Source organism: Mobula hypostoma, chromosome 8, assembly GCF_963921235.1.
Source record: "Mobula hypostoma chromosome 8, sMobHyp1.1, whole genome shotgun sequence".
Lineage (NCBI taxonomy): Eukaryota > Metazoa > Chordata > Chondrichthyes > Myliobatiformes > Myliobatidae > Mobula > Mobula hypostoma.
The window spans coordinates 68,432,352-68,457,232 of NC_086104.1; the positions used below are offsets into that span (position 1 = coordinate 68,432,352).

The 24,881-nt window shown below is 43.4% G+C and overlaps 1 protein-coding gene across 7 annotated transcripts in view; it reads left to right on the forward strand.

Annotated features, from left to right (window-relative positions):
- LOC134350612 (N-acetyllactosaminide beta-1,3-N-acetylglucosaminyltransferase 2-like) overlaps nucleotides 1–24,881 on the forward strand; it is a 60,485-nt gene that overhangs the window by 348 nt on the left and 35,256 nt on the right. Inside the window, exon 2 of one of the 7 annotated variants that reach the window (XM_063056065.1) lies at nucleotides 4,076–4,188. The exons of 5 other annotated variants lie outside the window; for them this stretch is intronic. In XM_063056065.1, the coding sequence (XP_062912135.1) occupies nucleotides 4,076–4,188 (113 nt within the window). Of the gene's footprint in view, nucleotides 1–4,075; nucleotides 4,189–24,881 lie in introns of those variants that run through there. One more of the 7 variants, XM_063056071.1, reaches the window with a different exon arrangement.

The following is a 24,881-nucleotide window of genomic DNA, read 5'->3' on the forward strand; positions in this document are numbered from 1 at the left end:
TCGTCAATTTGTTTGGTGATACGGGGAATTTAATGTTGGGCGTTTTAGCCTCCGGCTTGCATTTAACCTTACCTACCTCTCCCGCGTTCTGTTCTGTACACCCGAATGGTGAGTCCCTCTAGCCCGTGTTAAATTTGTTCACTGTGGTATTAGCATATGAAATATGTGGGACTCTGTGTCGGAGGCTTTTTCGTGAATAATCGCACACGGTTGAAACCATGGGTTCTTGCGGCTTATCTTTTCCAACAGTGCCTGTTCTTTTCTTAACGACTTAATTGGCTGTCAGGTGCCCGGAACGTCACAAATGGTGCGGTGGAAAGCAAGTCCCCCCTCCCCCCGGTGTAATGGAGTTGTGCGGTGAGGGAATCTCTAGAAAAAAGGAAAATCAAGTTTCAAGGTTAATACATATTAGTTAAAGAACGAAATTGCTTGTTCTCTTTTTATGAAGGAATTGTTTTCGCAGGGATAGTAGTTTTTTCAGATTTGGAAATTTGAGTACTGAAGATAAATGTTATACTTTAATTTCTGATTTAATTGTATGTCAGTTCCGTTGATGTTGAAGATGTCAGTGATTGATTCTTAGTTTTAAGTATGTAAAAGATAATAAAACTTCGTGGCTTTGTCAGTATATTTAGTATTTATGCAGCAGTATTTGAATGAGGTATAATCATTTGCATTAGTGATTGAAATTTTAAGTAGACCCTGCTTAAGGCATTTTTAGAATTAATATTACTAGGGAGAAGATTCTTGGGGAAACTAAGGTCTGAAGGTAGATAAGTCACCAGGACCAGATGGTGTACACCCAAGGGTTCCGAAAAGGGTGGCTGAAAAGATTGTGGAGGCGTTAGTAATGATCTTTTGAGAACCACTAGATTCTGGAATGGTTCCGGAAAACGGGAAAATTGCAAGAAGGGAGAGAGGCAGAAGAAAGGAAATTGTAGGCCAGTTAGTTTGACCTCAGTGGTTGGGAAGATGTTGGGAAGGATGTGATTTCAGGGTACCTGGAGGTACATGATAAAATAGGCCGTAGTTGGTATGATTTTCTCAAGGGGAAATCTTGCCTGACCAGTCTGTTTGATTTCTTTTATAAGATAGCAAGAAGGATGGACAAAGAACTGGGTGATGTTGTATACTTGGATTTTCAGAAGGCCTTTGACAAGGTGCTACACATGAGGCTGCTTAACAAATTAAGAACTTATGGTATTACTGGCATGGATAAAGCAGTGGCTGATTGGCAGGAGGCAAAGAGTGGGTATAAAGGGAGCCTCTTCTGCCTAGCTGCCAGTGGCTAGTGTTCCACGGGGGCTGTCTTGGGACCACTTTTTACATTATATGTCAATGACTTGGATGATGGAATTGATGGCTTTGTTGCAAAGTTTTCAGACGATATGCAGAGATCTGGAGGATCAGGTAGTTTTGAAGAAGTAGAAAGTCGACAGAAGGACTTAAACAGATTAGGAGAACAGGCAAAGAAGTGACCGATGGGGATACAGTGTCAGGAAGTGAATGGTCATGCATTTTGGTTGAAGAAATAAAAGGGTAAACTATTTTCTAAATGGAGAGAATATCTAAAACTCTGAGGTGCAAAGGAACTTGGGAATTCTTGTGCAGGAATCTCTAAAGGTTAATTTGCAGGTTGAGTCTGTGGTGAGGAAGGCGAAGGCAAATGCAATGTTAGCATTCATGTCAAGAGGACTAGAATATAAAAGTAAGGAGACTTTATGAATCACTGGGGAGGCCTCATTTGGGGTATTGTGAGCAGGTTTGGTCCCCTTCTCAGAAAGGATGTGCTGAGAATGGGGAGGATTCAAAGGAGGTTCGCGAAAATGATTCCAGGATTGAATGTCTTGTCATATGATGGCTCTGGACCTGTATTCACTAGAATTCAGAAGAATGAGGGGTGACCTCAATGAAACCTATCAAATGGTGAAAGGCCTTGATAAGAGTGGATGTGGAGGGGATGTTTCCTCTGGTAGGAGAGCCTCGGACTAGAGGACACAGCCTCTGAATCGAGGGGTGTCCTTTTAGAATGGAGATGAGGAATTTCTTTAGCCACAGAGTGGTAAATCTATGGAATTTGTTGCCTCAGGTGACTGTGGAGGCCAAGTCTTCATATTTAAGGCAGAGATTGGTAGATGTTTGATTGGTCAGGGCATGAAGGGATACGGGGAGAAGGCAGAAAATTGGGGCTGAGAGGAAAATTGGATCAGCCATGATGAAATGGCAGAGCAGACTCAATGGGCCAAATAGCCTCATTCTGCTCTATATCTTATTGTTGTGATGAACTTTTTTGATATTACTATGTTGATATTGAATATCAACATAGGTTTGTGTGACAGAGGCCCTATCTCAAATTTTGTCTTTTGAGGAAGTGTGAACATGATTGAGAGTATTGACGTGGACATGAGAAAAAATTTTGCCTAGCTGCTTCTTGGTCAGCTGCTCCAGGAGAATGAGACATCCATGGGGAATTTAAATTGGATACAAAAACAGTTGGATCAGTGAAGGCAAAGGCTGATTGCGTGTTTTTCCCACTTGGAAGTCTGTGGCCAGTGATATTCTGAAAAGCTCTATGCGCTTGAGTACTTCAGTTTTATATAAATGAAAAAGCACATAGTCTGATTAATAAATTTGCAGATAGACAAAATATGGAGTTGTAAATCGTGAGGAAGATTGTCAAAGAATACAGCATGATATCAGTTGGAAATTTGGGAGGAGGAATGCCCTGTAGAGTGTAATCTTTCAGGTCAAATGTAAGAGGAAAGTATACAAGTAAAGGCAGGGCACTAATGTATAGAGAGATCTTGCTGTACAAGTCCGTAATTCCATAAGAGACTCCTGGATAGGTACATGGAACTTAGAAACAAAGAGGGCTATGGGTAACCCTCGGTAATTTCTAAAGTAAGTACATTTTGTATCATAATGTATCATTTTTTAATGCATGCATTACTAAATGACAATAAAAGGGGACTATGTGTCTTCATAATCTAATTTTCGGCACAGCATTGTGGGCCAAAGGGCCTGTATTGTGCTGTAGGTTTTCTATTCTTCTATGTTTCTAATTCCCTGAAAGTAGCAACTCAAGTGAACAGGGTGGTAAAGAAGGCTTGCAGCATACTTGTTGATTGGGGCATTGAGTATTAAACTTGCTAAGTTATATTGCAGCTGTAGAGAGCTTTACACTTTGGTCATATTAGGGCTAAAGTGAGTAGCTCTGACGGCCACATTACAGGAAGGATATGGAGGCTTTGTTGGTGGGGATACAGAAGAGATGCTTCAGGATATTCTCTTGATTAGAGAGCCTTAACAATAAGATGATTTTGGATAGACTTAGACTGTTTTTGCTGAAGTTTCAGAGCCTGATAGGAGTATCATGAGAGGCATGAATAGGATAGACCGCAGGATTCTTTTTCCTGGTGTGGAAATGTCAAGTACTCAGAGGCATAGATTTAAGATAAGGGAGGGGGGATTTTAAGAGGTACAATATCAGTGTTAAAAGGCAGTTAGAGAGACAGGTGAACATTGAGGGAACTGAGGGATAGTGATTGCGCAGGCAGGTGGGATGAGTCGGGTTGGTACAGACATTGTGGGCCAAAGTATCTGGCCCTGTGCTACTCCATTCTGTTTGGTTACACACTTTATGCAAGGGGTGATTGATAAGTTCGTAGCCTAAGGTAGAAGGAGTCAATGTTAGGAAACCTAGCACATTTATTTTTCAACATAGTCCCTTCCTACATGTACACACTTAGTCCAGTAATCGTGAAGCATACAGATCCCTTCTTTGTAGAAGTGGTCCACAGCAGGGGCAATTGATAAGTTCGTGGCCTAAGGTAGAAGGAGATGAGTTATTAACTTCAAACTTTCTGCATTATCACTCAAAGAGTTAAACTGCACGTGCATGTCGCGAGAGCGTCTTGGACCTCCAGGTGGTCCACAGAAGGGGTGATTGATAAGTTCGTGGCCTAAAGTAGAAAGAGATGGGTTTTCCAGCTCTCGTTACATGCACATGAGGTTCAACTCTTTGAGTGAAAATGCAGAAAGTTTGGAGTTAATAACTCATCTCTTTCTACCTTAGGTCACAAACTTATCGATCACCCCTGCTGTGGACCACTTCTGGAGGTTTAAGACACTGACTTCTACAAAGAAGGGATCCGTATGCTCCATGACTGCTGGACTAAGTGTGGTAATGTAGGAAAAATAAATGTGCTAGGTTTTCTAAAATTGACGTCTTCTACCTTAGGCCATAAACTTATCAGTCACCCCTCGTAGCTTCATGTGGTCAAGAATTATCATCTGGTATACACAATCAATTCAGTGCTCAACCTAATATGTACTATATTGCTTTGCTAGAGTTTAATTTAAGAAGAAAATCTACAGTTCACTCTCCAAGGGTATGTTAGCAAGGTGTTCATATATAGTACTACTTGTTTCACATACCGTCAAGCCTTTGAACTTGGAGTTGCAGCTTTATTCTGATGTTTTTTTCCTTGATGTTGGGTCCAAGGATTAAAATGACATTTTTTTTTTGTTTTTAGGTGTACCTTGACTCCGTTGTTTGAAATGTATTTTCTGCGTGTCTTTATATTGTTGGTCTCTGGTTTCTGTTTTTGTTCCACTTCACTGTGTTGCATTAAATATGACCTGAAAATCTTGTCCCTGCAGATAATTCAACTGAGCATGATCTCAGTAAGAAATCAGTTGCTTATGGTAATGCAACGAAGTAAAAATCTACGGATTATGCTAAAAATAAGAAAAATCCATAAATTTTACAGAATAAGTTTTTATTCTGGCGTCTTCCCCCTTTTCCGGAACTGAGGAAGGGCCTCAGCTGAAGCGTTGACTGGTTATTCATTTCCATGGACGCTGCCTGACCTGCTGAGTTCTTCCAGCATTTTGTGTGTGTTGCTTAAAAACTCGAGTGATAATCCAAGAAGGGAGAAGACTTGTCATCACAAATGTCTGTCATGTGGAAAGTCATTATGAATATTGTCACTTCCCAGAGGCAAAAAAATTTGTCAGTCACAATGGGGTTCCTAGCCAACAAGAGGAAAAAGGGAATGTGGTTTTTGTTCCAAGAGAAATCCAAGGAAGTGTGAAAAGCAGCATTGAATTTGGCTTTTGTGAGTTTGTAATGGTGATCAAACCAAAGGGATTGTGTAGAATCTTCAAATGTATATGCCTGACACGAGCAATGTTCTGTGAAAATGTTGTTGAATTCTGATACTCATTGGAATTATTCTTATTTCAAGTGGGACAATTTACACTGCTCCATGATTGTAGGACTTAACTAAAGGGGACTGAGACCAAGTTTGGAAGTTCTTCTATATTTTATGCTTTTTCTGTGGTGGCATGAAGTCACGACCCGAACCAAGGAGTCCAGTGCAATTCCATGCCAAATGCTGCCAGTGATCAGTGAAGACAAACTCACCACAGCAACATTGTTCTCAATATTCCTTGCTGTAGTAATGCATTTGATCTCCAACAAGCTTCTTGCAGGTACAGAATTAATGAACATGACAAATAGGAAAATATTCAACCTTTCTCATTGAATTCCAAAGCCTCATTCGCTGATTCACAGTTCACAGGTGACTCTTGTGTATGTGCACACACATTGTAGTAGGTTGTAGCTTGTAGGTTCTTCCACTGAAGTGCTAAATATCTTGAAGACAAAGCCAATCTACCAACCTACCACTGTGGTGCAATAACCACTCCTCCTTCCACCACACAATCAAGGTGCAGAATATACCCCTGGAAAACATGGATGACCATCCATATTACGTGACCACCTCGTCACTTAAGGCCGACAGGAAGGATGAAACTTGCCATCACCTCCAGGGCATCAGCACAGCTGTTAGATCATTGAGGAGAAATGTGTGCAAGTTCATGTAATGCATAGATGTAATGAAAAACCTTAGCTGCAGAAGCATCAGAGCCAAAAGCATCAGATGTTTACAAGAAAGACATAAATTATACAAGAGTATTATCAGAACAAAAACAAATTTAATCACAAAGAATCCAAAATATTAATATACTGAACTAGTGTTTAGGATTGTGTATATTGATTCAAGAAGCGAATGGTTGAAGGGAAGTAGCTGTTCTTGAACCTGGTGGTAATGGGCTTCAGGCTTCTGTACCTCCTGCCTGATGGTAGCTGTGAAAAGATAGCATGGCCCAGATAGTGGGGATCTTTGACAGACATTGCCCCCTTAAGGCAGCACTGCATGTAGATAGTTCTGTTGGTGGGGAAGGATGTAATGTATTGGGCTGAGTCCACTCCACTCTTACATTCCTGCACATTTGAGTTGCTGTACCGGATCACATTGTGATCAGTCAGGATACTTCCAAAGGTTCATCTGAAGAAGTTGGTGTTTGGTTACATTTCAGACCTCCTTAACCTTTTAAGAAAGTGAATATATTGATGTGCCTTCCTTTTCATTCTGCCTATGTGCTGGACCCAGATATGTCATCCAATATGTTAATAACCAGGAATTTAAAGTGAGTGACCCAGTGCATGGCTGATGTGAGCAGTCATTTCTTTAGGTTTACTGCCAGTGAGTAGAGGAGGCTGTTGTTATGGCACCACTCAACAGGTGTTCTACCTTTTTCCTTTATGGGGACTTGTGATTTGATCAACAACAATGGTACCATCAGTAAATTTGTATATCATATTGGGACTGTGCTTCCTCACACAGTTGTGTGTGTGTGTGTGTCTAGAAAGTGGAATGGGGAGCACTCAGCTGTGAGTTGCACTTGTGTTGATGGTTAGGGAGGAGGAGGAGGTGTTACTAATTCTCACTGTTGAGGTCTGCTGAAGATGAATTTGTGGATCCATTTGCAGAGGAAACTAAAGGCCTAGGTCTTGAAACATGATTATATGTTTGGATAGGATGATTGTGTTGAAGGCTGAACTATATTCTTAATAAAAAAGATAAGTACAAAGTAAGAAACAGTGCAAAAACATTTGCATTCATAGTCGTTACACTCGGGTGTAAACTTTTTTATAATACAAAGGAAGAACAAACATAGCACCATTCCATTGTGCGGCTCCCTGGGGTGTGACGCTATTTTTATTGTTCAAGGGGCTTCCCCATCCATCTCTACCTCTCCGTGTGCAGCAGCAGAAGCAGTCTACACCGGATAGCAAGTCCTGGCTCATTCAGTCCCACAAAGCCAAGTACAACTCTGCCAGTAAGCTGTCACTTCTGCGAGTTTATTCGTGCCAAAGGAGCAGATGGAACCAGTCAGCTTCTCCAGGTACATTGGCTCATCCAAGCGTCTCCGCTTGCCATTATCTAACACCTCCTTGATAAAGGATGGGGAGTTCCAGGAGGTTGTATTGTCTGTTGGCCTATCTGTCACAGAGACAGACAGATAAGGATCTGCAGTACGTCTGTCTGTGAAGATCTTCCTTAAGGCTGTGAGCGACAGAGCTCCCCCTGTGAACCTTCTGGAAGAAAAAGCATGAGCATGTCTCATCCTGCTCAACAAAGTGGATCCGGGATTGAAAGATGATCTTAGAGGATTCAGAGAAAAAGAGAGCAACTTAACTGGTTCTTCACCTCCGAGTTTTGCTCTCATATCCTCCCTGCTCGATTGTGGAAGTTGCTACAAGTTTCCCTCTTGCTTTCAGCATGAAGAACCTGTTCATGTTCTCCTTGGTTGCTTCCTTCTGGTGAAAGAGTCAAAGAAGCATACACAGTTCTCCAACCTCTGTAATCTCTCTTTAGTTCCTTGATGTGCTGAGGTCAGCACCTTGACATTCAGCCTTCACATTTCCCTGCCTGTGTTCCAGTCCTCCTGTAGGTGACTGGAGGCATGAAGGAGGCAGTGGTCAGAGATGAACACTGGTGTGATGTCAGTGGATCTGACTGTGGCTGCCTTTGAGGAAATCCCATTGATCCAAGTGTGTTCAGCTCGGCTTCACCTACAGGGAGCTGAAGGCATTGCAAACTCTGACCTTTGGCTGTTTCCAGCATCTTGAGTTGTTCTTCACTGCCCTGTTAGCACTGCCAGATGGTCCAGCCACACTGATGATGCGGCTAGAGTCACTGGCCAGAATGACTGGTCGGGATGTGGTCAGCATCAGTGGGTAGGAGCTGGGTGGAGGGCAGCTGGACACTCCCTCAGTCTGGGTGAGGTGTGGATATTGATTAGGTGGTGTGGAGTGTTACACTACTTTATATCAGCCACAAGAACTGCTCAATCACCAGCTCTTTGACTTCAGTGAATGACAAGTTGCCTCCCAGAATACCCAGGATTTGCGATTATTATTCCTTCCACTGGCCACATACACTTTCCTTGGGACCACCATTGCAACCACCTCCGATAGGTGCAAAGGTGAGGCAGCCCACACTCTTACAGAAAAGTCACATCCGCCTTTACCATGGTAATGCATTGCAAGATGTTAACACATTGCATGGTGTGAGTGTTTAGAAATGCTAGTTTTTATTCTCCATAGCTTTTGGAGTTATGGGATCACAAATATAGTCAGTCATATTTTATTGATCCCGGGGGAAATTGGTTTTCGTTACAGTTGCACCATAAATAATAGTAATAGAACCATAAATAGTTAAATAGTAATATGTAAATTATGCTAGTAAATTATGAAATAAGTCCAGGACCAGCCTATCGACTCAGGGTGTCTGACCCTCCAAGGGAGGAGTTGTAAAGTTTGATGGCCACGTGCATGAATGACTTCCTATGATGCTCTGTGCTGCATCTCGGAGGAATGAGTCTCTGGCTGAATGTACTCCTGTGCCCACCCAGTACATTATGTAGTGGATGGGAGACATTGACCAAGATGGCATGCAACTTGGACAGCATCCTCTTTTCAGACACCACCGTGAGAGAGTCCAGTTCCATCCCCACAACGTCACTGGCTTTACGAATGAGTTTGTTGATTCTGTTGGTGTCTGCTACCCTCAGCCTGCTGCCCCAGCACACAGCAGCAAACATGATGGCACTGGCCACCACAGACTCGTAGAACATCCTCAGCATCGTCTGGCAGATGTTAAAGGACCTCAGTCTCCTCAGGAAGTAGAGACGGCTCTGACCCTTCTTGTAGACAGCCTCAGTGTTCTTTGACCAGTCCAGTTTATTGTCAATTCGTATCCCCAGGTATTTGTAATCCTCCACCATGTCCACACTGACCCCCTGGATGGAAACAGGGGTCACTGGTACCTTAGCTCTCCTCAGGTCAACCACCAGCTCCTTAGTCTTTTTCACATTAAGCTGCAGATAATTCTGCTCACACCATGTGACAAAGTTTCCTACCGTAGCCCTGTACTCAACCTCATCACCCTTGCTGATGCATCCAACTATGGCAAAGTCATCCGAAAACTTCTGAAGATGACAAGACTCTGTGCAGTAGTTGAAGTCCGAGGTGTAAATGGTGAAGAGAAAGGGAGACAAGACAGTCCGCTGTGGAGCCCCAGTGCTGCTGATCACTCTGTCGGACACAGTATTGCAAGCACACGTACTGTGGTTTGCCAGTCAGGTAATCAAGAATCCATGATACCAGGGAAGCATCCACCTGCATTGCTGTCAGCTTCTCCCCCAGCAGAGCAGGGTGGATGGTGTTAAACGCACTGGAGAAGTCAAAAAACATGACCCTCAGTACTCGCTGACTTGTCCAGGTGGGCGTAGACACGGTTCAGCAGGTAGACGATGGCATCCTCAATTCCTAGTCGGGGCTGGTAGGTGAACTGGAGGGGATCTAAGTGTGGCCTGACCATAGGCTGGAGCAGCTCCAGAACAAGTCTCTCCAGGGTCTTCATGATGTGGGAGGTCAATGCCACCAGTCTGTAGTCATTGAGGCCGCTGGGGCACGGCGTCTTCGGCACAGGGACGAGGCAGGATGTCTTCCACAGTACAGGAACCCTCCGGAGCCTCAGGCTCAGGTTGTATACATGGCGAAGTACTCCACATAGCTGAGGGGCACAGCTAGTCTATCAATTAACCTGAGCCCTCTCACTGAATGCCTTGGTGAACTACCTGACTCGGTTACTGGGAATGGTTTTGCCCAGGGTGTGGTGATGCTGGACAGAGATCTGTCTGTGATTCTGTTCTGATTTCTGTCTCTGATTATTCTGCAATCTCTATTTCTTGAAACTGGGGTGTGTCAGACATTCTATTGCTCCTGGTCTCCCAGACCTGGGAGGTGGGGTAGATGACAAGCTGAATCTTCCCTTGCCTGTATTTGTGAACTCCCTGATTCTTTGTTCCCCTCTGTTTTGATGCTCTCTCTGTTTGTTGGTTTCCCATATTTACTTCATCCTCCAGTGAGGAGAGGTTGCTGCTACCGTTCAGTAGTGTGACCTTTTTCTTCTCATTACTTTTGTTCTGATAAGCTCGGTGTCTCTTGTCTTGTCATTGTCTCTTGACATGTTCCTTTTCACAGCCTGTCCATCTGCCATTCACTCCTTTGTTGACTCCTGCTCTCGGGGAGGGGCTTCTGGCTGGGGTTTGGGAGCTCTAGGTGGATGGCTTTTTCTCAGTCTCTGTCTTTGTTGGGGCCTCTGCATTGGCAGGGGATGTTTATGGGGTTGTGGTGGCCAGCTTCGCCTCCCATTGCCTGGGCATGGGTGGAGGTGCGTTGCGGGCAGGCCTGTGCCTGGCCATGGGTAGAGGTGCGTTGTGGGCAGGCCTGTGCCCATGGGCATGGGTGCAGCTTCTGTTTTTCTGTAGTATTGGTCAGGTGCTCTTTCTGCTTGCATTTCTTGCAGATGTCAGCACTGCATTAGGACACCACATCTCCAGGTTTGATGCAGTCTGTCTTGCTCTGCATATGTCACGAGTTCATGCACCCTTCTGGGGAACGGCGGACGATGCTTCCATTTGCATCCACCTATAGTTTTATCTTCACCTAGTGCCTACTGGCCAAGATCCCAAGCAGGTCCCTGATGTCCACAAACTTGCTCCCTCGATGGAATGGGTTTGGAAGGTAAAAACATCCACAACAGGCATGTGCACCATTATCACATGCTGGTTCTGGGTGGGAAGGTGAAGAGTGGCTGCACCTCCAGCAGTGACAGTGGAGCCTCTTTCCCCTCCTCCCAACAGCATTGTGGGAGCATCTGCCATCCCACTGGGTACTTATAGGTCAGATCAAAGCACCCGTTACCTGGGCAGTCCCAGTGGCAGGACATGCTCTGTGCCTCAAACTGCAGCAGTAGGTGGGCAGAGACCTCTCCAGGTGAGCCTGCTTCCTGTCTCCTGTGAAGATGTGACAGGTGTTGGGGGTTCGCCATTTCATTTTCAATGATTTTGGCACTTAGCTCCTCAAGTGCTGGCTTGACGTCTGCCTGAGGTGAGACGTAGACTGCAGTCAGGATGATGATAGAGAACTGTCTTCGTTGGAACAATAGGCTTATTTGGCATGAAGCTTGAGGTGTGTTGATCAGCAATTGTCCCTGCCTCTCTGTCTGCTTCAGTGACAAGGGCAATCTGCGGGAGGCACCTCAGAACTGAAGATGCACACACAGTACTGTGCAAATGCCTTGGGCACCTGTTAAAAACATGCTGTAAAGTGAAGATGCCTTCAAAAATAATGAATTGAAAAGTTTCTAAATATCAAAATTACTATAAAGTATAGTAATCTATTAAAAAATATTAAATCAATATTTGGTGTGACTACCCTTTTCCTTTAGAACTGCATCAATTCTCTTAAGGTGCACTATCATGCAGTTTTGTAAGAAAATCGGCTGGTAGGTTGTTCCAAGCATCTTTGAAAACTTGCTACAGTTCTTCTGCAGACTTTGATGTTATCACTTCTATCTCTCCAGGTAATCTGCAACAGCTTCAATAATGTTGAGATCAGGGCTTTATGGAGGCGAGGATGTATCATCTGAAACCACATAAATAATCCAGCATACCCAAGATTTTTGCACAGTAGTGTGTATATTTTTAATGCTAAGAAAAGTTATTCATGCTGCATTCAGAGGCAGTTTATAGTCTCTTTTTTTACATTAATCCTTTCTATTTCTGGGTGTTAAAGGCTGTGAACTAAGTCCACCTGTCTCCATCCCAGCAATGTGCCTTGTGCACAATTTTAGGGGTACTAGTGTTAATCCTCATTTTAAAATATGAAGTTCAGCTGAAGCTGAAGTTATTTGTTGAAATGCTGAGAAAATGATTTCTGGATCCCTGTCATTCAGAGCATTTTTTTTGGAGTTGAACAATATTGGTAGATGGTAACATTCTGATACAGACACAGTCGAGACACATCTTTCCATGTGCAGTAAGGTGAAATTTTCCCTGAATGTGTCATTCCTGAGAGCTGTGTGTTGATTTTTATTGGCACCTTGCTTGATATCACTTCCAAAACTTCAGAAGTTTTATAAAGAGGGGAATCATTTCAAAGGAAGAGTAATGGACTTTACATTAAGACCCAAGGGAATTGTTGACTTGGTTAAATGGAACCTTTTCTAAGAAAGAGATTCAGGGCTTTTGTTTGAAAGCCAATAAGGTTAATACCAAGGGTGTTTTACAATGAAATGGGGATGTTGAGGTCAGATTTGGAGGATTACCAGCTGAAAATTATTTAGGACTCAAAAAATTTGCAGAAGTTGTGCTATGTCTTGTACATCTTGTAAAATCCAGCTTTGTCACTTTATTGTCCAGTGAAATACTGAGTCAGAAATATTACATTATGGCCTAATATAATTGGGATTAGTTCAGCAGCATAAGGCTTTTAAAACATGAAATAAAATTTTAATTTTGCTTCAAACTCTGCTTCATAATTGGGACTAAACATATCTGGGGGTAATCGGAAATAAAATAAACACATTTGTCAAAGAAGTGCTGTCAGAAAAATATTTCTAAGGACCCAAAAATAGTTGGTGATGAGCAACTTGTATGACAGTCAAAGTGTACCATCTTAGTCCTGTACAGAGTTGTTGTAAGCTGGGCCACATTCAGTTTGTCATGTTGTTTTGGATTGGAGATCTTTGCTGCCCTTGCTGACGGACAGACCTCTCCATTGCATGGTTGAATCTGGTTTCTGCTTCCAGACTGCCCTTCACAGTATGACTCCTGTGTTTACCACTGACCTCCCTGCCCTGCTGTCAGATTGATTTCCACATTCCAATTGCCTCTATCTCCATTCTTTCTGCTCCATTGCTGTGGCCTGCCCTCACGCCCTCTGCAGATTTCCACACACCACAGGTATGAATGCAGAGTTCAAGTTTTGCTTGTAAAACTTCACAACCTGAGCAGTGGAAACAATTGGAGTGTGGGCGGTGAGGGAGTGAAAGCACATCAATCATTGGACATTTACAGTTCATTAGTAACTGTGGTTAGATTGAGGGGGATCTCCCATTACTTTTCAAGCAGCTTCATGTCATATCTTATGGAGTTTGCAAAAATAGATGGAATCACCACACTGGAGAAGAGTTTGAATTAACGGAGAAGCCTATTTATTAGATGGAGGAAATGTTCAGTTAGATTAGAAACAACAAAGTAATTAGCTTACTTCATTCAAGGTTAGAAGAAAAGCCATGCAGGAAGCCACTGAAGTGAGCCAGTAAGGCTGAGGTTGTAGTAGTTGATGCAACAGATGTGAGTCGAGGGGCTTTCCTTCTGAAAAACACATCCACACTGGGATGGCGGTGAATGTTGTAGCTCAGGTTGAGGCATTGGATGTTGTGTTTGGCAACTAGCATGCAGACATTTCACTGCCAGTCGATGTGACATCCTCAGTGCACGGTTGTTGATATTTCTTTCTGGGAGTGCTCGTGTTTATGTCGGACCCTGTTTGCTTGCGTCAGTCCTGATTGCCCACCTCTTCAGTTGACTTTTGCAACTCTATTGATTCGCATTTCTTTGGCTCTTAGGGGTTCGTAGATGACGTCTATTTCGGTATGTTTGAACCAGAGAACCAGAGAAATTGAAATTCTTGTGCCGGCTTTGTGTTTGGCTGTGCCAGAACCTCCGCAGTCTCCCGGTTAAAGTGGTGTCCTTCCCGGTGTTCCTGTACTGAGATTGGCGACAGTAGATCATGTCTCTGTACTGCCAGTTTGTGTTCCTGTAAACGAGTTGAGAGTTTGTGCCCTATCCGGCCAATGTAGTTCTTGTCACAGTCTCCACAAGTGATCCTGCCCTCACCCCATCCTCCTGCCGTCACACCAGGGAAGAGCTCCTCTTGTCCTTACCTACCACCCCACGGCTTCCACATCCAGCACGTAATTCTCAGTAACTTCCACCATTCCAATGGGTTCCCACCATCAAGCACGTCTTTCCCTCACTCCCCCCTCAGTTTCCACTTTCCACAGGGATTGCCCCGACACGACTGCCTTGTCCACTTGCCCTCCCAACTGATCTTTCTCCCGGCACCTACTCTCTTGCAAGTGAGACAATTGCCACATGTGCCCATACACCACCTCCCTCACTGCCGTTCAGGGCCCTAAATAGTCCTTCTCGGTGAGGTGACTCTTCACCTGTGAGTCTGTTGGGATCATATTCTGTGTCCGGTGCTCCCAGTGTGGCCTCCTGTATATTGGTAAGACACAATGTAGACTGGGAGACTGCTTCGTCGGGCACTTCCACTTTGTCCGCCACAAAAAGTGGGATTTTCCGGTGGCCACCCATTACAGTTCTACTTCCCTTTCCCATTCCATCTTGTCAGTCCATGGCCGTGATGAGGCCACACTCAGGTTGGCGGAGCAACACTTTGTATTCTATCTGGGTAGCCTCCAACTTAATGGCATGAACATCAATTTCTTGAACTTCTGGTAATACCACCCCTCCCCCCACCTTCACCATTCCCCACTCTTGTTTGCCTCTCACACCTTCTCTTTATTTGTGCCCATCGCCTCCCTCTAGTGCTTCTCCCCCTTCCCTTTCTCCCGTGGTCTTCTACCCTCTCCTATCAGATTCCCCCTTCTGCCCTCTATCTCTTCCATCTATCAATTTCCAAGCTCTTCACCCTCTCCCACTCTTCCGGTTTCACCGATCAGCTGCCACCTTGTACTACTTCCCCTCCCCTCACCTTATTCTGACTCTTCTCCTTTCCTCTCCGGCCATGATGAAGGGCCTCGGCCAGTGACGTTGGCTGTTTATTCCTATCCGTAGATGCTGCTGAGTTCCTCCAGCACATTGTGTGTATTACTCGAGATTTCCAGCATCTGCAGAAACTTTTATGTCTGTGAGTTACTGCAACCATTATTATTTAAAGAAAGACTTTGCTGCAAGAGACACTAGGCAATGTTATGTCATGGGTACCTGACAAAGGATAGACTGGAGTGGCGATCTTGGCTTTAAAAAAATGTAAGGAACAAAAGTCAGGAAATGAAGCTAAAATACTGTACACGGCAATTGGCTTTGGTTCTCTTGAAAATCGTCCCAGTTATTCTGTCTGAAGGTTGCTGCAAGTTAACAGCTCTGAGCTCTGCCAGGACATTTTGCATCCTCCACATGTAGAAATGAATGATCTTTTAAGGATTGAACAGTGAAGAAAGAGGTGACGACCATCCAATTAACTGAATGGCACAGAGTTCACACTTTTCTCAAATTTGGAAATGATTCACCAGCTGGTGATGATTTGGGGAAAATATCTGTGAAGATCACGAGGGATTGCAGTTAGTTGACTGTGACGGATGTAATTTGGCAGCGTCAAATAAATGTTTAATATAGTATTTGCACTGAAATACAGACTTGTATTCTACGGAGCACGAAGTTCAGAATGCCACGCTGTAACGTCATTGTGACACGTGACTGTTATAATTTGTTACAGTTAGCTCGTAAACTGCGAATTGTGGTGAAAATTGGCTAACTGCTACATGTGACCATTACAATGGTTGTTATATTAACAGGGTCATTGCTGTTTACATCATCTATTCAATTACTTTCGTTATTCATTGTACTTAGTGCTATTCTGGGATTTGCCTGGTGTAACATGTTGTTCTTTGATCTTTGTTTCAGGCTGCTTATCAACAATGATGATGCATGGCATGCTCTCAGAATTTAATAACTAATGTTTTCGGTGAACTTGAATGTTGATTTGAGTTTCCACTTGACACCCTGATTATGTGATCATTGGCATTTTCGGTCAAGGATTCTGAGCTTGATCTCCAAATTCAAACAAGTGTGCCAGAGAACAGAACTAAAAAGTAACCTGCTGACATACTCTGGTAGTCCGTTATCCCGCCCTTTATAAAATCCTGATGCTTTAGCACCTGGCTCACCACTTTCACATGTTGGGGGCCAACTTCCTGTGCTACACTTAAACTTACCAGGTCCACTAGAAAGTGTGTTATAATACTGTGTAACATCTGAATAATGTGAATTCAAAAATGTTGGCTTTTAAAATAAATGGCCTCCAATTGTCAGTCACAGCAAAGTTAGCCTTGTGCTGGATCACTGGCGTTTTACTGTAGATGAGAAAGTTTTTCAGTTGTATTAAACTGCCAGAAAGAACATAAGTCGTGATTCAGGGTGTGAATGGGTCTCACCACCAATGCCAGCATACACAAAATCACAGACAGTGTCGTCAGCAAGAGAAAATCTGCAGGAAATCCAGGCAACACACACCTTGTGTTTCTCCCTCTCTCCCCCCCACCCACACTTTTTAACTCTACGCCTCATCTTTACTTCTCCATCCTGCTGAAGGGTCTCGGCCCGAAACGTTGTGTGTACTCTTTCCCATAGATGCTGCCTGGTCTACTGAATTCCTCCGGCATCTTGAATGTATTATCTAATCATCAATCGCTTTTCCTGCTTGCATTTTTAATCAGGACAGTCTTTTTAGAAGAATGTGTTTCCTTTTAAAAGACTTTGTGGGCCTCTATACATGGATGCTTAATACGTACAGGCTCTTAGGACAATATGGAGACTTGAATGTTTTTATATAAACATTTACAGTCCAGTTTCATTCTTTATATACATATAATGCCTGAGTCAGTACTAAAGTTTAAAGGCATATAGACATAATCTTACCATTAATTAAGTCTTTGTATAAAAATCATTTGTAAGATGGAGGGAAATTGAAACAGACTGCAAAAGCTGAAGAGATTCAATGGGTCAGATGCCCTCCAGGAATGCAGTAATTTACTTTTCAAGAGGGTTTGTAGCTCACCTATCCTTATTTTGCAAATTCCTCATCACCTTTGCAAATTGCTGCACCACATTTTATCTTTAAGCCCTTGGTATCAATCCCAAAATGATGGTGCTGATAAGTGGTGACTTTGCATACAGCTCTGATGGGAATCATTGAATGTTTCTGTTTTGGACCAGTACAGCTGAAAACCATAGTCACAGCCATCTTTACTTCAGTAAGCAACAACATTTTAAGATGTTTTTAAAATCGATCCTTCAAATCATTTGACCCCAGATGACAGACTTGGGTCACAAGTGCAGTTCCCCTTTAAGAATGCAGAAACTGGAAAGATATGCTGGTCTACAGGTATGATTGAAATACAGAAGCCTCAGACTCTCACTCCCTGTCCTGCTGGTGAATGTATGGACTGAACAATAAAATTGAAGACCTCGGAGCAAGATTGCAGTACTAGAGTGACATCAGGGACTGCTGTATACTTGGCTTCTTGAAAACATGGCTCATCGCTACCATTTTGGATGCAGCTCCGCAGCTTGATGGCTTTACCATTCTCTGCAAAGTGAGGTCATTTGAGTCTTTTCAAAGTAGGGGAGGGGGGAGTATACTTCATGATTAACTCATCGTGCTGCACAGACGTGATGGTTCTGTCTCAATTCTGCTCACCTGACCTGGAACATCTAAGTGTTCAAGCGTCGTCAATTTTATCAGCTGAGGGAGTTTTGTGCCATTATCCTGGTAGTGGTGTACATTCCACCTCGGGCCAATGTCTGGCAGGCACTGGAGGAGCTGGGCACTGTGATCAGCAGTCACGAAACAATGCACCCCAGTGCCTTCCCTATCAGTGCAGGGGATTTTAACCAGGCCAGCTTTAAGAAGTCTCTGAACAACTACCACCTGTGGAACGAGAGAAGCCAACACATTTGACCACTGTTCGCCCACCATCAAGAATGCTGACTGTGTCATCCCATGACTGCACTTTGGAAAGTCCGATCACCTGGCTGTACTTCTTCTCCCGGTGTGTTGGCGGAGACTGAAGACTGCAGCACTACTGGTGAGGACCAAAAAGCTATGGTCAAGAGGGGCAGACAAGCACTGACAGGACTGCTTTGAGGGAGAGGACTAAACAATATTTAAGGGACTTATCTTCGAATCTGAATGAATACACCACAGTTGTCACTGACTTCATCAAGACCTGTGACTGAGTGTGTGCCTTTGAGAACATGCTGGACATACCCAGACAAAAAGCCATAGATGAATCAGGAGATTTGTAGTGTGCTGAAGGCTAGGTCTGTGGCATTCAAGTCCGGTGATCCAGATGAGAACAAGAAATCCAGGTACAACCTACAGAAGTCTGTTTTAAGAGCATAAAAACAATTCCAAATGAACAACACATGCAAAATGCTGGAGGAGCTTAGCAGGTCAGGTGGCATCTGTGGGAATGAATAAACGGTTGATGTTTTGGGCCTAGACCCTTCATCAGGATTGGAAAGGAAGGAGGAAGATGCCAGAATAAAGTGGTGGGAGGAGTGGAAGGAGGACAAGCTGGCTTGTGATAGGCGAAGCCAGGTGGGTGGGAGAGGGGGGATGAAGGCAGAAGCCGGGAGGTGATGGCTGGAAAAGGTAAAGAGAAGAAATTTGATGGGAGAGGAGAGTGGACCATGGGAGAAAGGGGAAGTGAAAGGTAGGTAAGGAGGAGGAGGTAGTAAGAGGCCAGAGTGAGGAATAGAAGAGGGAAAGGAGAGGATGAAAAATTACAGGAGGCTACCTGGACAAAACAGGAAGTGTTGCTCCTCTAATCTGAGAGTGGCCTCATTTTGGCAGAAGAGGAGGCCATAGACCAACATGCTGGAACAGGAATGGGGATGAGAATTAAAATCGTTGGCCACTGGGGATACTGCTTTTCGCGAATGGAGTGGAGACGCTCAGTGTAGCGGTCCCCCGATTGAGGTTGGAGACGGAATTGAATGTACGTCAGCTCTGGCAGGTTTGCAGGTCATGAGTACCTACAGGGTGAAACCTAACATCTTGAATGACAGTGATGCTTCACTCCCAGATGAGCTTAATGTCTTTATGCACACTTTGAAAGGGAGAATAAAACTACAGCTGTGTGAATTCCTGCAGCATCTGGTGACCCTGTAATCTCTGTTTCGGAGGGCAACGTCAGAACATCTTACATGAGGGTAAACCTTCGCAAGGCATCAGGCCCTGGTGGTGTACGTGGTAGGGCAATAAACCAACTAACTGGCGTGACCTTTCAAAGACACCTTCAGTCTTGCACTGCTGCTATTAGAGGTTCCCACCTACGTGAAAAGGCCAAAAGTCATACCAGTGCCCAAGAAAGCAGGATCAGCTGCCTCAGTAACTATCACCCAGTTGCACTCACATGTAATGCGATGAAGTGCTTTGAGAGGTGTGTCATGGCCAAAATCAGCTCCTGCCTAGCAAAGACATGGACCTGTTGCAATCTGCCTATCACCACAATATGCTTACAGCGGATGCAATCTCACTGGCTCTCCACTCGGCCTTGGATTACCTGGACAGCAGCAATACTTGCATCAAGTTGCTGTTGATTACAGCTCAGCATTCAACACAATCATACCATCAGTACTAATCAACAATCTCCAAAACCTGGGCCTCTGTACCTCCCTCTACAACTGGATCCTTGACTTCCTCACTGGGAGAGCTCAGTCAGTGCAGACTGGAAATAGCATCTCCTCCCCGTTAACAATCAACACTGGTGCACTTCAAGGATGCATGCTTAGCCCACTGCTGTAGTCTCTCTACACCCAGGACGGTGAGGCTAGGCACAGCTCAAATGCCATCTATAAATTTGCTCATGACATGAATATAGTTAGTAGAACTTCAGATGGTGATGAGGAGGTGTACATTCATGAGGTAGATCAGCTGGTTGACTGGTGTCACAACAACAACCTGCACTCAAGGTCAGTAAGACCATGGGAATTGATTGGGAAGGGGAAGGCAAGGGAACACACCCAGTCCTCATTGAGGGGTGAGCAGTTTCAAGTTTCTGGGTGTCAACATCTCTAAGGATCTATCCTGGGCTCAACATATTGATGCACTTACAAACAAGTTACAGCGATACTTCATCAAGAGCCTGAGGAGCCTCAACATATTTCTATAGGTGTAGAGAGCTTTCGAACTGACTGCATCACTGTCTGGTGTGGAACATGATCATAAAAAGCTGCAGCACGTCGCAAGCTCAGCCAGTTCCATCATTGGTATGAGCCTCCCCACCATTGAGGACATCTTTGAAAGGTGATGCTGCAAAAAGGTGGCGTTCATCATGAAAGATCCCCATCACCCAGGATGTTCCCTCTTCTCATTGCTACCATCAAGGAGGAGGTACTGATGCCTGAAGAGAGAGGCTCAATATTTTACGAACAACGCTTTCCACACCACCATCAGATTTCTCAATGACAATGAACCCATGTTCACTATGTCACTGCTGTCTTTTTTTTGGTCTTTGTTTGCATTACTTTCTGGATGTAATTATATATATTGTAATTTAGTTATTATATTATTATGTGATGTACTACTGCCACAAGACCACATATTTCATGACATGTGCTAGTGATATTAAACCTGATTCCGATTGTGATTGAGGCCACTGAAACCAGGGACCTGGTGAGAATGCTCTTTGGGATCTTATTGTGCCCAAAAGGCTGAGCATCTTCTGAGAATATGATTAAATGATCAACAGCATCCTTGACCCCAATGCCTGTCCCAGCCAGTAACCCCTTCCCTACCCCAGATGCTCTGCTTGAGAAGCCTGTCACCTGGACCAAACAGAGTGACAAAGGACACTGGGCCTCACTTCTCAATTACTGAACACTGTATTGTGTATTCAGCCTTGCCTTGCTGTGTTCTCCAATGTAATATAGCCAAGCTTGGCTTGCAATAACTCTACATAGTTGCTTTTTGGAGCCTGTTAAGGATCTCAACCCAAAATGTAGACGTCCCTTTCCCTTCACAGATGTTGCCTGACCAGCCAAGTTCCTCCAGCAGATTCTTTGTTGCTTCTTGAACCCATGGACCAAACAGTTCATGAGCAGGTACTCCTATCATGAGGATAAGTCAATTTCAGGATTTTGACCTCTTGGCAATGATGCAGCAATGCTGTACTTGCAAATCATGGTGATGTGTTCCTCTTGAAACTTTGCTGTTTCCCTTCTGGGTGGCAGAGTTCACTGTTCAGGAGTGGCTGTCAAAGGAGGCTTCAGTGCATTTTCAAGTATCCAGTGTAATCAAGGTGTGCCGTCTCAGGAGGGACTGAAAATTCAGGTGGTTAGCTGAGCACAGCCAGTTGTTCGTTAGCTTGGCAAAGTAGTTTTAGTGTGAAACGGTGTGGCACCTGTCAGCAGTGACAGGGATAGTTGAGCCAAGATTGGCTTTGTGTGAATGTATGCGGGAGGATTGAGCTGTGATAGTGCTCTTAATCGTAAGAGCGATTTTTTTTTGCGCCTTTCATATCCCCAGAACAATTCAGTCCTTTTGAAATGTAAAACGGTACTTTGTTTGCTGTTGTTGCATAAAGGCACAGGTTCAGTATTGACTGGGATTAAGATTAATGTATTTCCACAGTGAATTCAGTGTTTAGCCTCTGTGTTTATTTTACTATTTCAAACATTGGATTGTGGATAGTTTTGTTTCACTTCACACTAATGTTTAAAGGATGCTACTTCACACGAGGTCACATTGCTCTCAGCAGGTTTGCTGTAAAATCACTTTTCTGAAAATGTGTTCATGGAAGCCTTTTGGAGTGAAGAATTGTCAAATTATGGGCCAAGGCTTGAGAAGAAATTACAAATTCTAGTGGTTGAATTTTTATCAAGTTACAGTGCCTTGAAAAAGTATTCAGTCCCTGCAACTGTTTTCACATTTTACTAAATCATTTTTTAAATGTAAAATTTATTGAAGTAGGATTTTTAAAGCTAATCCACAAAACATTGTGCATCATGTGAAATCAAAAGAAACATTTCAAAACTTATCAACAATTTACTAAAAATAAAATCTCAAATTGAGAGGCTGAAAAAGTATTCATCCCCTTTGTAATTACTGTGCTGAGTTTCCTCAGGTGTAAAGCTGTATGTTACCATACCAACTCATCCAATTTGTTGATGCAGAAAATTGGAGGATATTGGAAAATTGGGCTTGTTTTCACTGAATTCATGAGAATATATCCTCTCTCTTTGTAAGGTCCAACAGTATGGTAGATTTTCAACAGACCAAACCAAAATGAAGTCAGAAGAGCATTCAAGATAAGTCAGGGAAATGATAATAGAGAAACACAAATCTGGAGAAGTGTATAATTCCAGCTCAAAGGCATAGAACATACATTGGAGCTCAGTGCAGTCCATTGTGAAAAAATGTTAAATCACAGCCACACTGCTTAGGTCAGGCTGCCCATCTAAACTTAATCACCAGAGAAGAATACCATTTGTTAGAGAGGTTACCATAATTCCAAGTGAGCTTGTGGAAGTATTTGGCTGCAACTGGAGTTGAAGTTCATGGCTCCACTATCTCCAGTGATAGAGATATCACTATTTCTCCACTATCTTGTGGAAGTATTTGGCTGCAACTGGAGTTGAAGTTCATGGCTCCACTATCTATCAATACCTTGCACAAAAAGGGTATTTATGGGAGAGTGGTAAGGAAGAAGTTCTAGTTAAACAAATCAGCACATTCTTGCCCATAAGACTTTGCAAAGCGCCACTTAGAAGATACAGGTGACCCCCGTTTTTTGAACATTTGCTTTACGTCACCTGGCTGTTGCGAAAGACCTACATTAGTTACCTGTTTTCGCTAACAGAAGGTGTTTTCACTGTTACGAAAAAAGGCAACGTGTGCCCAAACTGCCAAGCTCCTCCCCCGGAATTGCATTCTAGCCGGCATTGCTTAAACACGTGTTTTACCTAGATTTATTTTGTGCATCCATTAGCAAGAGGAGTTCTAAGGTATCAGAAAAGCCTGAAAGAGCTCATAAGGGTGTTACACTTAGCGTAAAACTAGACATAATTAAGCGTTTTGATCGTGGTGAACGAAGTAAGGACATTGTCCGCATGTTGAACTTGCCTGCGTCCACCACTCACACTATTTATACGCAGAGAGAGAGAATCTTGAAAGCTGCTGATGTTATTGTTTGTTCTGCTCGTAGCAAAGTGGTCTCACTTAATCGGCATCCAATAACGGATAAAATGGAAAGTCTATTGCTTGAATGGATTGATCGGTGTACAAAGCTTGGTGTTCCATTAAGTTTTCTTATACTTACGGAGAAATCAGTCAGCCTTTTTAATAAGCTGAAACAGAAAGTAGTGAATGATGGTGATGAAAGTGTTGTGGAAGTGGAATTTAAAGGTCGTCACGGGTGGTTTGATCGGTTTCTGAGGCGAGGGCCGCTTCACAGTTTAAGCAGTGGTCCCCAACCTCCAGGTCGCAGACCGATACATTGCCGCAAAGAATGCAGGGGTGCAGCGGTAGTCGAGACGCACACAACACATCTTTAAGAAAAGAGCTGAAATAAATAAGCTAATTAATTAGGTGCTGCCTGGCACATAATTGTTGGCCCAGATCAGAGGCAATTGCCGATTGCGTCAGGTGGTTATTCGTATAAGCAAGTGTTTAACTGTGACGAAACTGCAATTTATTGGAGTCTTCCCTATTCTGTGAAGTGAAACTACACAGTACATGCATTATTTCTACTTTATATAGGCTGTGTATTTCTATGTGTTATTTGGTATGATTTGGCAGCTTCATAGCTTAAATACTGGAGAGAGTGTTTCTGCCGAGAGTGCTTCCGCGAGATTTTCGCTGTACCAGACAATGCTGCAGAAAAGTATTTCTACTTTATATAGGCTGTGTATTTATCATATCATTCCTGCTTTTACTATATGTTACTGTTATTTTAGGTTTTATGTGTTATTTGGCATGATTTTATAGGTTTTTTTGGGTCTGGGAACGTTCAAAAATTTTCCCATATTAATAAATGGTAATTGTTTATTCACTTCACGACATTCTGGCTTACAAACTGTTTCATAGGAACGCTTTACCTTCGGATAGCAGGGGAAACCTGTACTGTAAAGATGTGGAAGATGGTCTTGTGATCGGATGAGACTAAAGTGGAACATTTTGACCTCAACACTTAGTGTGATGTAAATCTAATACTGCACATCAGCCATGTAAAGTATGGTGGAGGTAGCATCATGCTATAGGGATGCTTTCAGCAGCAGGAACTGGATTGATGGGAAGATGAATGCTGATTAATACGGAGAAATCCTGGATTTTAAAAAAACCTGCTGGTCTCTGCAAGAAAGCTCAAACTGGGGAGCAAATTCCAAAGCACACTGCCAGAGCAGCCATGGGGTGGCTTCAAATGAAGAAAATTGATGTCCTTGAGTAGCCCAGTCCTGACCTTAACCCGATTGAACATCTCTGGCATAACCTCAAGATTGCACCACCCCCCAACTAACTTGGCACAGGTTGAGCAATTTTGCAAGGAGAAATGGGCAAATCTCGTTCCATCACATTGTGCAAAGCTTATAATTGAATTGATATGACTTTATTTCTTACGTCCTTCACATACATGAGGAGTAAAAATCTTTGTTACATCTCAGTCTGAATGTGCAAATTATAGTAATTTGTAATAAATAGTATGTACAGTAAGATATACAATAAAACAGTCAATATAGGTTAGAAATACAATTGTGTCAGTGTGAATTAATCAGTCTGATGGCCTGGTGGAAGAAGCTGTCCTGGAGCCTATTGGTCCTGGCTTTTATGCTGCGGTACTGTTTCCCAGATGGTAGCAGTTTGA